The sequence below is a fragment of the Heterocephalus glaber genome, unplaced genomic scaffold, assembly GCF_053883595.1.
Source record: "Heterocephalus glaber isolate CG9 unplaced genomic scaffold, H.glaber_assembly_v1.0 deba00001504, whole genome shotgun sequence".
NCBI lineage: Eukaryota > Metazoa > Chordata > Mammalia > Rodentia > Bathyergidae > Heterocephalus > Heterocephalus glaber.
Genome location: NW_028258324.1, coordinates 798239 through 810787, shown reverse-complemented (window position 1 = coordinate 810787; position 12549 = coordinate 798239). Strand labels below are relative to the sequence as shown.

Below are 12549 nucleotides of genomic sequence, written 5' to 3'. Positions count from 1 at the left end.
GGTCTGTTGGACAGCACAGTTGGGGCACCAGCCTCCAGCTTCCACCCAAGATCCACTCAGCAAAGAAGCCAAATACAGCACTGAGGGTCCCAGTGGGAAAGGGGGCTGACTGCCAAGGGAACTGGGTTTCTGAGAACAGACCAGCTCCTCCAAGGAGCATGGCCATGGGACCCAAGAAGCCAGAGTCTTCAGAGTTCCCCTGTCTGCTTCAGCCCTCCCACCCGGACCACTCCAAGGAGTGACAGGCCTCATTATCACTAAATGTCCAAAGATGACGAACATTTTCAGGTCCTACAAGCCACATCCTGGTGCTGCAACATTTTAAAACCTGGAATTTAGGAAACAGCTTAAGAGAAGAAGGAGAACTGAAGGGTAGAAATCATAAATGAAGAACATCTTATATAAGTCTTTTACCTAATCACTCGTCCATTCCTTTACCTACTTGTTTAGCCCTGTCCTTCCAGTGTATTTGACAAGATAGGCTGTGTGAAGAAAGAGGGTGAGGCTGCTCCAATAGCAGAGGCTACTCAGGAAGGCCAGGCTCAGGAGGCATAAAGCATGAACACACAGGAGTGTGGACAAAACTGAACTGCACAGTTGATGGGAAGGCCATGTGGATGAACAAAGGTGTCTCCTCAACTCCTGCTCTCATGGCAATGAGACAAGGAGTCACTGGGTGCCCTGTTCACAGCAGGCACTCCATGCAGAGTTGCCAAACTAAACCCAAACAAAGTCCAGTTGAGTTTTTAAAAAAGCAAACTACTGAGTGATGCTTAACAGGTACAGATAATAGTAGGATGCCATTCTAGTGAGTGTCCTAGCCTGGCCCTCACAGCACTGATAAGGCAGTCCAGCTGGTCTAAAAATACCGAGGTGAGGTCCAGGTTGTTGCTGAGGGTCATTCTCTCTGCTTCCCTTCCACCTGCTTCCCACTGGACCTGCTGCTTGTTGAATCCAAGATGTGCTACTTTCTAGTTGCATATTCTGGAAAGTTATTTAACTCTAATAAGCCTCAGTTTGCTTACTTATAAAAGGGAAGTATCAATAATACCTACACTGGGTTCTTCTATGAAGATTAATGACTTACTACTCATAAATTGCCCAGAATTTGGCATATCATAAACAATTAAGAAATTGTTAAATGAGAAGCTAGTGAAGCAAGCAGCTTTATTTGTAATAGCCCTAAGCTATAAAGAGCTCAAATGTCTGTCATTAACAGAATGGATAAAGAAAGTGTGGAGTACCCACACAACAACATGGTTCAGCAGTGAAAAATGACTTAGTACTCCACACACCATCACAGGTTAGTTCACAGTGAGTGGGAGAATCTGTACATGAATAAGTATTCACTGTGTGATGCCATGTATGTGACATTCACCTGCAGGCAAAAGGGATCAAATGATGGAGGTCTGAGCATGAGTAACCAGACAGCCATGCTAGACAGGACATGGGAGAATCTTCCGGGATCTGGGAGGTCTCTACTGTGACCTGTGTGGTGATCGTGTAGATATAAACCTGTATAAAAGTCCATTTACTCGTACATTTGAGAGGTGTGCATTTAAGTTTTATTTTATTTAAACTTTAAAAAACAGAGAAAGATACCGTGAGGCACAGACTCATGGTAACTGAACTCTGGTGGAAACCCTTAGAAGAAAAAGGTGGCTTAAAGAGAATTGGGTACCCCAATGTCATAGGTCATCTGTCTTCTTTTAGAAAGCCCCCACCACCCTGTCCTTCCAAGAGGAGACACCCTCCGCATAGCTTTCTCAGTGTTTTCATTAGCCACACTTCACCCATAAGTGCCCTGGCTGCAAAGTGGTGGCTGCATGTGTGAAGCCAGCAGGGAGAAGAGGCACTAAGACTCCATAGATGCCATCCTGGGGGGGGGGGGTCACAGTGCAGTCACATCAAGATATGTCCATGGGGCACTCTGAGAGCCATCCTTCCAGAGCCCAATCATCCAAGATCTGCCCATTTCCAGAGCTGCAGCTGCAGGAGTCACAATGGATCAAACAGTTGAGCTGGGGACAGCATAGGAAAGCAGTGAACACATGTGCATGGGCTATGAAGGCGAGAGTCCAGAAGGTCATCAGGAGAGAGCAAGGCTGCATGGTGCGCTTGGTCAGTGCAGGCCTGGAGAAGGGTGGTTCAGGGCTCATAGGCTCAGTTAGGCTCTGGTTGTTTTCTGGGCAGTGATCAGGAGAAATGACGTTGCTATGAATCATCCCTGTAGAGGGGCATGGACTGATATGCAGCCCCTTGCCCAGCCAATAGACCCCTACATTTTACAGACACCCAAATACAAGAGCTTCTTTATTCTCAGTCTCATGGGAGATGGTCTGGTTGTTTGTTTTGTTTTCTTAGTTTAGGCAAACTATTGGGCAAACAGGAGAATGACAGGTAGCTGACCTGGGCTCATGGCCTGGAGGGTATGGCCTGCTGGCCCAGGAAGCTAGGAGAAGCTCAGCCTCTCCCCTGGAGGATGGAGTGGCTGTCCTTTCTGGAAGTTCATCCCTGGTGAAACCACCTCAATTGTCACTGGCCTGCCCTCGCTCCCCTCTGCCTGGGAGTGTCTAAAAATCTTGCCAGCAAAATGAGGCCTAGGGAAAAGGTGACTGCCCTGAGAAGGGGTCTAAGTGTCCAAGCCAGGCTCTTTGCTGGGTTAGGAGGACCCACGCTCAGCTTTGGCCTACACTATCCCAGCAGATCCCTGGCCCCATTAACCTCGGTCACTAGAGGGACCCTGGGGAGGGAGCTCCACAGCCCTGGCTGGAGCCTAGGCCATGCCATGGACCCATCCTCATATATAACAACTCCATCTTTAGACACTGTCTTTGAGGAGCTTTGTGTGTACTTTGCCCTGCACTCCACAAATGTTAGCATGGAGCCTCCAGAAGTGAAGTACCAGAGTACATGACTTCAGCCCTGAGGAAAAAAACCCCTACAGCTGAACATGGCTCAGGGCCTCTTCTCCTTCATCAGCACCCACAGAGTATCCTCTCAAAGCCCCTCAGCCTACTACAACACTGCCCTTCCTCTCCATTCTCCCTAGCCCTGAGCCACCCCAAGATGGTGCCTTCCATGCCCCAGGCATCTGTCTGATCCTTGCTCAGCACAGCCTCCCCCAGGCCCAACCACCACTGGCCCTCTCGCCTCCAGGTGGTGAGTTTGGGAGCATTTGACTGATAAAGGAGATGTTACTCCAGAGAAAAAGAAAGAAAGAGGTGTTTTCCCCTCAGGAAGCACAGCATTCTTCACAAACATTGTTTCTCATGAGCATTCACAGCCAGATAGCAGAGGGAGCAGCCTGGTGATATCATCAGCACTGACTTTCTAGATGGAGAATCAAGTCATACACCAGGTCTGTGAGTTCTAATTCGGTGGTGGGAAAACAGAAGATCTTTCTTCTTTTTGGACTGAATTATATCAAATTTCCATAAGCAAACACTCAGGAGACTGGCTTTTCTACTTCACACAAATGTCTCTTTTCACACAGTCTGGGGCTTTGGGCACACACGTTCTGTCCTCACATACAACAGCTGTCAAAGACCATGCAGTGGCACCACACTTGAAGTGGCTGTGGCTTTGCAGATGTCAGGCAGAGCTTCTGGAGTGTAGGGAGCTTTAGGAGTGTGGCTTCACCCTCCCCAGAGAACACTGAGACCTGCTTTGACATTGAAAAAGAAGCATCCTTAAGGTTCTTGTCTCCCTCACTCTCTGTCCTCCCAATGTCCATCCAGCCCACCTCATGGGAACCTTAAGACGAGCCTGAGTTTGGGCCACATGACAGAGGTCAGCATTTCAAGAGCTGGAAGTCAGGTCTCTGTCATGCATAAAAAGAAGACATCCCTGCTGTCTCCAAAAACAATCAAATATAAGTAACAAAAGCCAGTTCAGAAGCCCATCCAACTTTTCATGGTAGCTGATTCTTTTTATGTAACTTACAGACAAATCAAAGGGAAGACATGTTTCTCCTTTCATGACCCAACCAGCATATGAGGGAGAAAACATTTCTGTTTCTCAAAGGGTAGAAAATCCATGGTTTTTCTCAGTATTTATCAAGCACCCTCTCAGGGCCAGGCACTGGGACCCAGAGGACAAGGCAACACCCTGATCACTGGGGTTGCTGAGGAATGGGGGGGTCACTATTTCCCAGAGGTGCCAGGCTCCATGCTCCTCAGAGCTGGGCTAGCAAGGCCATCCAGGAGGAAGGGTCAGGGTAGGAAGAGCAACAGGAGTGTGCAGAAAGGGGATGGGCCTAGGGTGTCTCAGGTGCCTCAGCTGACAAGGTCATGGTGCCCAGGTGGGCACAGTGAGGACTGCAGGAGATGTTGCATGCTATGCCCCAGAGTTCAGGATTATCACAAGACATTAGGGAGCCAGTGAGAGGATTGAGGGGTGGATGGGCCCCTTCAGTTAGATCACTCTAGAGGCTCACACTAGAAACGGGAAAATTGAGGATTGGCCGCCTTACAAACATGGAGCCCGACCTCAGCCATCCTTGTGCTTCCCATCACAGTGGCATGGAGCGGATACCTAGAGGTCAAACTTGGAGCCAGAGTCCAGGTTCCAGCTCCACTGGGCTGTGTACCAGCCCTGAGACCTGGGGGAAGGGACTTAGCTTTGCAGAGCCTCTATCTAATCCTGTCTAGAACAAAGGTAATGAGGCCACATCCTGAGGTCAGGTGACAATGGAGGAGGTGGTGCATGTAGGGTGCTTGGTCTACACTCTCATCTCACGCACTCACGAAGGGTGTGTGCACCTGTGCGTCTGTGTATGTGTGCATGTGTGTGGTGTTTGTGTGCACGTGTCTGTGCGCATGTGTGGTGTGTGCCTGTGTGTATATGTGTGGGCATGTGTATCTGTATGTGTGGTGAGTGTCTGCATATGTGTGTGGAATACATGTATGTGTGTGAATGCAGTGGCCTTTTCAGGAGCTCACCCGGTGGGTGCAGTGTGAAGTCCCTGTGCAAGATCACCTAGCCGGCAGATCTGTATGGACCCAGAGCCTCTACCCAGAAACCACAGGCTGCAAGTGCACCTAACAGCAGGAAAGGGCCCAGTGCATTTTGATCAAGTTTTACCAAATTTGTCAAAGCTGTGTCACATGATTCCTCAGGTCCTTGAGAGAAGAAGGCAGGGAAGGATAAGGCCAAGGGTTAAAAACAGGATAGGGGGCCGGGTATTTAGCTCAGTGGTTCTGGCGCCTGCCTCGCAAGCTGAGGACTCAAGTTCGATCCCCGGTACCAAAAAAAAAAAAAAACAGAACAGGGGAACAATCCAGGTAAGCGCTTCAAAGGGGACCCAGGCACTGGCCCTGGTTGCTGCTCATACCATTTAGAGAAAGGAGACAGAGCTCAGGGCACTGCTGACCCATGCTCTCTCACGGCCAGGCATAGGGTTTGCCTGCCTGTCTGAGGCCTTAGCCTCCAGTCCCTCCTCTTAACAAGGCAAGGGCCTGGCACCCAAGCCAAACACAAGCTCTTCAGATATCAGAGAGATGTAAACAGTGATTCTAGTGTCCCCTGAAGGACAGTATACTTAGAAACAAATCATTTCTATCCAGCTAAGAATCGGGTTTTCTTTAGAGCAACAACCTGTCGGCTATGGTTGCCACATAGACACTCACCTTGGATCAAACTTACAGGAGGCCTGCCATTTGTCTACTCCCGAGGAAATCCTATCAGGTTCCCCCTCCCATGTGGGCTCAGTCTGAGGCCTCCTTCCTGGAGTCAGCCCCTCACAGGTGTGGACCTGTCCCTTCCCAGGCAGGGCACATGGTCCCTGGCAATGTCACTCTGCTTTGAACCATGCTCATTGACCTCTGAGGAAGAAGTGAATGGGTTCCATTCTTCATTTCATTAGCTTCCATTTTCTTAAGGAAAATTTAAAGCAAATTCTTTTTTCTGAAGTGCATGGCTCCCTCTGGGTGGGATGGTACATGTGGCCCCACACATTTTCCCTTCCTCCATGGGCTCCTTCTGCTTACTCTGTCACTGTGGCTGCTGGAAAAAGGTCCCTGCGTGGTCTTCCAAGCAGACATAGCTCTTGGGTGTGTGAAGTCTGTCACATTCTCTCCCCCTCTCTATGTCTGTTCCCTCATTTGCAGGTGAGAGGTTGTACTTAGCCACCACCGAGGCCCTCTCTAGACCTGAAATGTTTTTGAAATCTGAGGAAAGTATACACCCTTGCCTGTTAGACTGACTTAGTTTGGTGTTCATGTGGAAGGACAAGTCCTGCATAGGCGAGAACAGAAGCCATACTTCCTCAGAATGGCCTAGCGATTCTGATGCCGAAGCTTTGGCCCCCAAGTGTGGGCATGGAGGAGTGGACTTTGGGAGATAGTTAGGGTCAGAGGAAGTGACTGGAGTGGGACCTCAGGAAGGATCAGTGCCCTCACAGGAGACAGCAGAGAGCTTGCTCTCTCTCCCTCAGCACAAGTCCCCCAAGGAAAGGCCACATGGGAACATAGCTGGTAGGGTGAAGGGGGCCCCCCAGTAGCAGAACCGAATGGATCTTATTGAGCTTTGCAGCCAACACAACCGTGAGAAATAAATGCCTGTTCAAGCTCCCAGCCTATCAGGTTTAGCTATAGTAGCCCAGCAGGCCAAGACAGCCCACTTTCTCTACGGCAGGCATGGTGCCCTGGCCTTGACCATCCTCCTGCTGAAAGAAACCGCCCTCCAGCAGACTGGCACAGGAAGGTGCCATCAGTAAGGCAAAGCCAGGGTTCCTAAAGCCTGGCCAAGGGATGATCACCAGCAAGGTCACACACTGTTGGTTGGTGAGGAATAGAGATTGGCTGAATTTGACTGCAAAGTGCTTTAAATTGCTCGGTGTGTGGCCATGGGAAATATCATTTCTAGTCCTCATTGGGAGCAGGCTTGGGAAAAGTATAAAAGTATTAGTAAGAATTAACAAGGAAATGAGCATCTCCAGCCTCGACCCCAGCTCTTGGAGCATCCATTTTTAGCATCAAAATGACTTCCATAAGGAGCTTTTATCTCCACTGAGAATGACAATGCACACCGATTTCAAGCAGCATCATGTACATTGTTTTCTTTGTAGAACCAACTCAAATACCGCTTCTTCTATGACTTTCCTAAATGTCGTTTGGAAATGACATTTGTGTATCTTTTACATTCTATGCTTCCCTTGCAAAATTTTTAATCTTTCCTCCAGAGCTTCCACTGCAACTTGGTCCTACTTTTATAAACACATCCGCATCAACTTGGAGAAAACTAGACATTGTTTCTGTCCTTCTAGAGAGCGAATTCTCTGAAGGCAAAGCCATGGCCCCATGGACATAGAAGCTGCTCAATAAGTGAATGAACAAACTGGTGCTCTTTTGCAATTCCTGATTTAGCTCACAGTTTCAGAAATTTTCCAACCCAGCTACCTAACTGAAGCACTCTCTGCCTCTATCTCCCAAATGTGACGCTATGCACTGTTAAACATTGCCACTTTTTCCAGTCTGAATACTTAACCACCTGTGGAAGCTGCCAGGACACAGCTCCAGTGATCACATATGAAGATCCAGTGTTCAAAAATATTTGATTCATCCGTTGTTTTGTCCATATGTCAAGGATTTCTCGATCTTTTTCATCCTGAAACTGCAAAAGAACAGCTGTGAAAAGACCACAAGAGCAGGAATATTAAGTAGCCTAAGTTGGGAAGTTTACTAGGAAAGGAAAAGAACTCTCTTATAGTTCATGGTCTTGACCAATTCCTTTTAAGGCTTTTTTTTTTCATATTGGGGATTGAATCCAAAGCGTCATACGTACCAGGCAAGACAAGTACTGCACTAGTGAGCTATACTTCTATCCCTTAGTGAACTTCTTTTTAATAAAATAAAACCAGTTGTTTTCATGAGAATCCCAGTGTTGAGTTCAGGATATTACTCTGCAGCACAACTTTCCATCACCCCTGAATCCATCACATGACAGACAATGGAGTAAGCAGATTGGGGAAGGTGCAGGTCTTGGAGATGCATGGTGGTGATGGTTTACACAACTCAAATATACTAAGTGCCATTGAACTGTGTGTGTGAAATGGTAAAAATGCTAACTGTTAGATTATATAGATTTTACCATAGTAATTTTTTTTTAGTCTTTGAAAAAATGGACAAAGAGCTGTGTAAAATTATTTTCTATATTTGGGGCTGTTGTAAGTACAACAAGACACCCTAGAAGTCCTCCGGACAGCAAAGAACATGACCTGCTCTGCCATGAGAAGACCTCCCTGCTGTCTGTGACAGTAGACACAGAGAGGCAACCTGGAAACCAGAAGGCCACCTGAGGAATGGTTGCTACCATCCAGGCAGGCGACCGTGGGCCCAGACATGCAGACAGATGGGGGGTTGTATTTTTGTGGCTCTGGAGGATTTGATGTAGGGTGTGAGGGACACAGGTGCGTGAAGGATGGCAGCTCAGTTTTTAACAAGCATCCTGGTGGATGGGGGTCCCATTCACTGAGATGAAAAAGTTAGCTGGGGAAAGAAAAGGGGTGCACAGAGCCAATCAATGATGTGTTACTCAAAAAATAAGCCCTGAGTCCCAGGTCTCCAGAGGACCAGCTCAGAGAGCCATTTATTAAACAACAAAAGAATGAGTGAAACTTAATGAATAAATGAAGTGAGAGAGGAAAATAAAGTAGCTCTAAGTTTTACAAACTATGTATGAGAACCTTTGGCAAAATAATATGATCATAAAAACTAATATGGCAAAATAATATCCTCGTAGAATTTCAAAGAACTGGATTCCTGTCTCAGAATATTTCTAAACCTGGGGTTCCTCCTCCTGGGTTTCTTTCTGGGACACCCCACTCTTCTGCTCTGTAGGAAATGGGTTCACATATGCATGCATCTCAGCTGCCAGTCAGCCTATGTGCATTGAGCAGAGGGGACAGGGAACAGCCAACCTCTCAGCTCCCTGGCTTGGTGGGCGGTGGGCAGGACTGCAGTCCCCTGCAGTTATAGCCCCTGTATCAGTCACCACATATGCCACCAGCCATGCACTCCTCTGCATCCCTGCGGGTGCCGTGGAGCTGACACCCGAAGTCCAGGGAGCCAGGTCCCTCTAGAGGGGTCTCACCTCTCAGGACACTGATGTAAACAAACAGGCACAGGACAAGTGCACTCACCTAGGATTGAGCTGCTGGCCCAAGAATTGTTCTTCCTCTCTCTCTTGCCAAGCAAGGGCAAAGGAGTTGGTGGAAGAGCGTGTTATAAACATCACCTTCACAACCGAGGAGAGTACAGTGCAAAAGGCAGACTTCCTCTGACAATACTGTGAGACAGTGGCCGGGTGTCACCTGCTTCTGTCGCCGCTCTGTGGGTTCCCCTACTAACCCCTGTGCTGTCTCCTTCACAGGACTGAGGGCACAGAGCGGGCCAACCTTACCTGTTTCTCTTCCGGCCAAAGCCACCTCCCTGGCTGCCCTCGGGACCAGCTCTGCATCAAGCCCTGCTGTTCCCACAATGTCCCTGGCCAGCAGCACTCAGGATGCCTTGGGACTCCCTGTCACCACAGCGGCCACACTGACACTGCTCCCCAAGAACACTTCCTCTGAGCCCACCCAAGAGGCAATCGTCAGCCCAGATCCCAGCCAGCAGCACACTGACCCTGACACCTCACTCCCTGGGTTCTCCTCAACAGCTGGTGGGGTCTCCTCAGCCCTCACACCAGAGGAACACAGCTTGGGTGGTCCCGGGGCCAGCATGCCAGCCACAGGGTGGCAGTCCCCCACACCCCTATCCCAGCAAGATGTAGCCTCTTCCCCGTCAAACCTGTCAACTGCACCACTTCCAGCTCCTTCTGCCCCGGCCCCTTCCAACCACAGCTCCCAGGTGCCCAGCACACAGCCACCGAGGGCTCCCACCGCACCAGCAGAGGAGCCCAGCTTCGGCCATACAGCCACCACCCATGCCACAGTGGAGCCGGGGCCCAAGGAGAACACAGCCCAGGATGCTCAGCCTGGCAAAGCCATCTGTGGGCCGGAGACCACCACCCCATTCCTGATCATGCAAGAGGTGGGGCACGCACTGAGCTCAGGTGAGTCCTCTGCCAGACCTGGGGGGCTCAGCCATGCGACAAGTTAAGGGTCAGCACCATTCAAAGCATGCAGGTAGGTGTGAATTTTGAAGCTTAATGCCTAAGTGATCTTAACTCACAGCATTTCCATAAGAATGCAAATGAGTTTTAGTCACATGACAGTTTCCATGTGATGATTGTTCCTTGTGGCCAGTTGTCACCTTGGTTTGTTTTCATATCACATCACATGGATTGTGAGTGAATGAGACTGTGCAGCAAAAGCATTAGCTCTGTGTGCTTAGGGCAGCTTCCCAGGTCGCATCTCTGACCCAGGCCTGGCCACATCCTCCATCTCTCTGCACCTGGCTTTCCTCATCTGTGAAATGGGTGAAAGCAAGTTCCACCACGTGATGTTCTTGTGGAGGTTACACAAGATGACATATAACCTGCTTCAAACACTCCCTCTCGGGGGGGGCATTCAGGAAATCTGTCAGTTATTAGTCTGCATGGTGTTTTAAAGACATGTTTACTGCCTGGAAACCAGTCACAGGAGGGTGTGGGCGTAGAGGAAACAGTTGTTCTTTATCGTCATGATGTCTTTTATGAGAAAGACAATAAATTTTACAGGGCTCTACACTTGTTTTGACTCTCCCAACATCTCTGTGAAGTATTACATTTCTCTTTTTTTTTTACTTATATATTAATTGGTACATTTTAGGTATACAATACATTTACATTTATCATTGGGTGTTTGTACCTGAACATGATGTATCTTAGTTCTTATTTTTTCCCCCATTACCTGTGTGCCCTTCACCCCCACCACCCTTCCCTATTTACATAGACTTTATTTCCTTTTTTTTTAATTTTGCAATCTTAGAAATTACAGTGAAGAGGTGGTTAAGGGTCTTTTCTGAAGCTACGGCTCTGACATGGAGGAGAAACTGTACACTTTAGGGTGCTGGTCAGGAAAGGGCACTCAAGAAGCCTGGGGCCAAGTGGCTGAGACCCAACCAGGAAACAGGTGAGGAGAGAAGGGGTACAGGGGAGACAGGGCTGCAGCCTTCCTCTGGGTAGTCCTGTGACAGGCATGGACTAACAGGACACTCCAGAAAGATCCTGTGTGACAAGCTAGCATCCAGGAACAGCTGTCCCTCAGGAGAAACCCACCTCTCTTCTCAAGCTATGGGCATCTACCACAGTGGAAATGTGCGAAATGATGAGTTAGGAAGAAACAGAACTAAAGCTAACAAAGATCTAATTCATCATGGAAATCTACAACATAGGGAAGCCAAAAATCCCAAAGAATTGTAAATGCTCATTTCAAAAGGCTCAGTACATGGGTGAGGGGCCAGGCAAAAATGAGAGACCCTCAAGCTGGGTTAAAGGAACTAAAAACCAGGACCTGCCAGGGTACACTGGGACCACAAGGCCAGGTGTGAAAGGGAAGAGAGAGCCCTTAATGGTTCACCACAGTCCTTGAAGGCTGGTCAGAGAGACAGGTGGAGAAGCTGGAGACAGAGGCAGAGGAGGACACACAGCCCCCAGGGCCATCAGCACCCTGCTTCCACTGCCTGTGGATGTGCTTGTCAGTGTCTCTACCCCCACCCCAACTCCCAGCAAGCATGTCACAACTGTGGCATGGAGTTGGTCACTTATAAATCTGTCCCCAACAAAGGCGCCACCCAAGTACAGGTTCCCCCACTTTTCTCCTTGCTGGTTCAGACCCTGCCTACCACCACCTCTTCCATTTGCCAACTAATATCTTCTCCACCCCACCCCTCCAATGCACGACCCCTGCATATGAGAGATTTGATATTCCTGCACACAAATCTGAGTTTAGCACATGAGTCTCCATTGTCTGAGACAGCTACTGCTTTCTACAGGTGCCCCAGTCTACAGCCTGCATTTTCCAACTGTTCTGTTCCAGTATTTTAGTTTATTTTTAGACCATATGCTTGGGTTCTTCAACTCTAATCCATCAGGATCAACAGGCACAAACTTAGTGACAGAACTGTGTCTGGAGCCTGTGTGGCTCTAAGGCAGTTCTGGAGAATGTATGGCACACATGCTGCAGCAGGCTGTTTGTTATCATTGAAAGCTCTGAAAGGTTTTCCATCACCGCTCTAGGGAATACTGCACACAGTATGTACTCAGAGCAAAGAGATAAAGGGAGCTTGGATGCTAAGAGAAGAGCTGAGCGTGGTGGGCAGGAGGGAGGTCACTGAGGAAGATGGGGTTTCCATCACAGGCCAGCAAGGAGGCATCCTGCATGATCCATTCAGTTGAGAAATGCTTGCTGTGTGCCTGCAGGGACTTCTGTGTGAGGCGAAGCACGAGCCCTGTCCTCTAAGACCTTGTGGTTCAGGCAGAGAGAAAGGACACAGCCTAGGTATCTCAACCATGCCTCAGTGTCTAATACGATATGTGGAAGGCCCTGGTCATCTTGGTACAGTGCTCATTTCAAGGGGACGCAGTGGTGTCCTTGAACTGTGAAGAGCCTTGCTCAAGCTCACACCA

The 12549-nt window shown here is 48.8% G+C and overlaps 1 protein-coding gene across 2 annotated transcripts in view; it reads left to right on the top strand.

Annotated features, from left to right (window-relative positions):
• The window catches only part of Parm1 (prostate androgen-regulated mucin-like protein 1), an 80591-nt gene that overhangs the window by 41779 nt on the left and 26263 nt on the right, over positions 1-12549 (top strand). For both annotated transcript variants that reach the window (XM_087186002.1, XM_021254846.2), the window contains exon 2: positions 9373-10053. In XM_087186002.1, coding sequence (XP_087042128.1) covers positions 9373-10053 — 681 coding nt within the window. The remainder of the gene's footprint in view (positions 1-9372; positions 10054-12549) is intronic.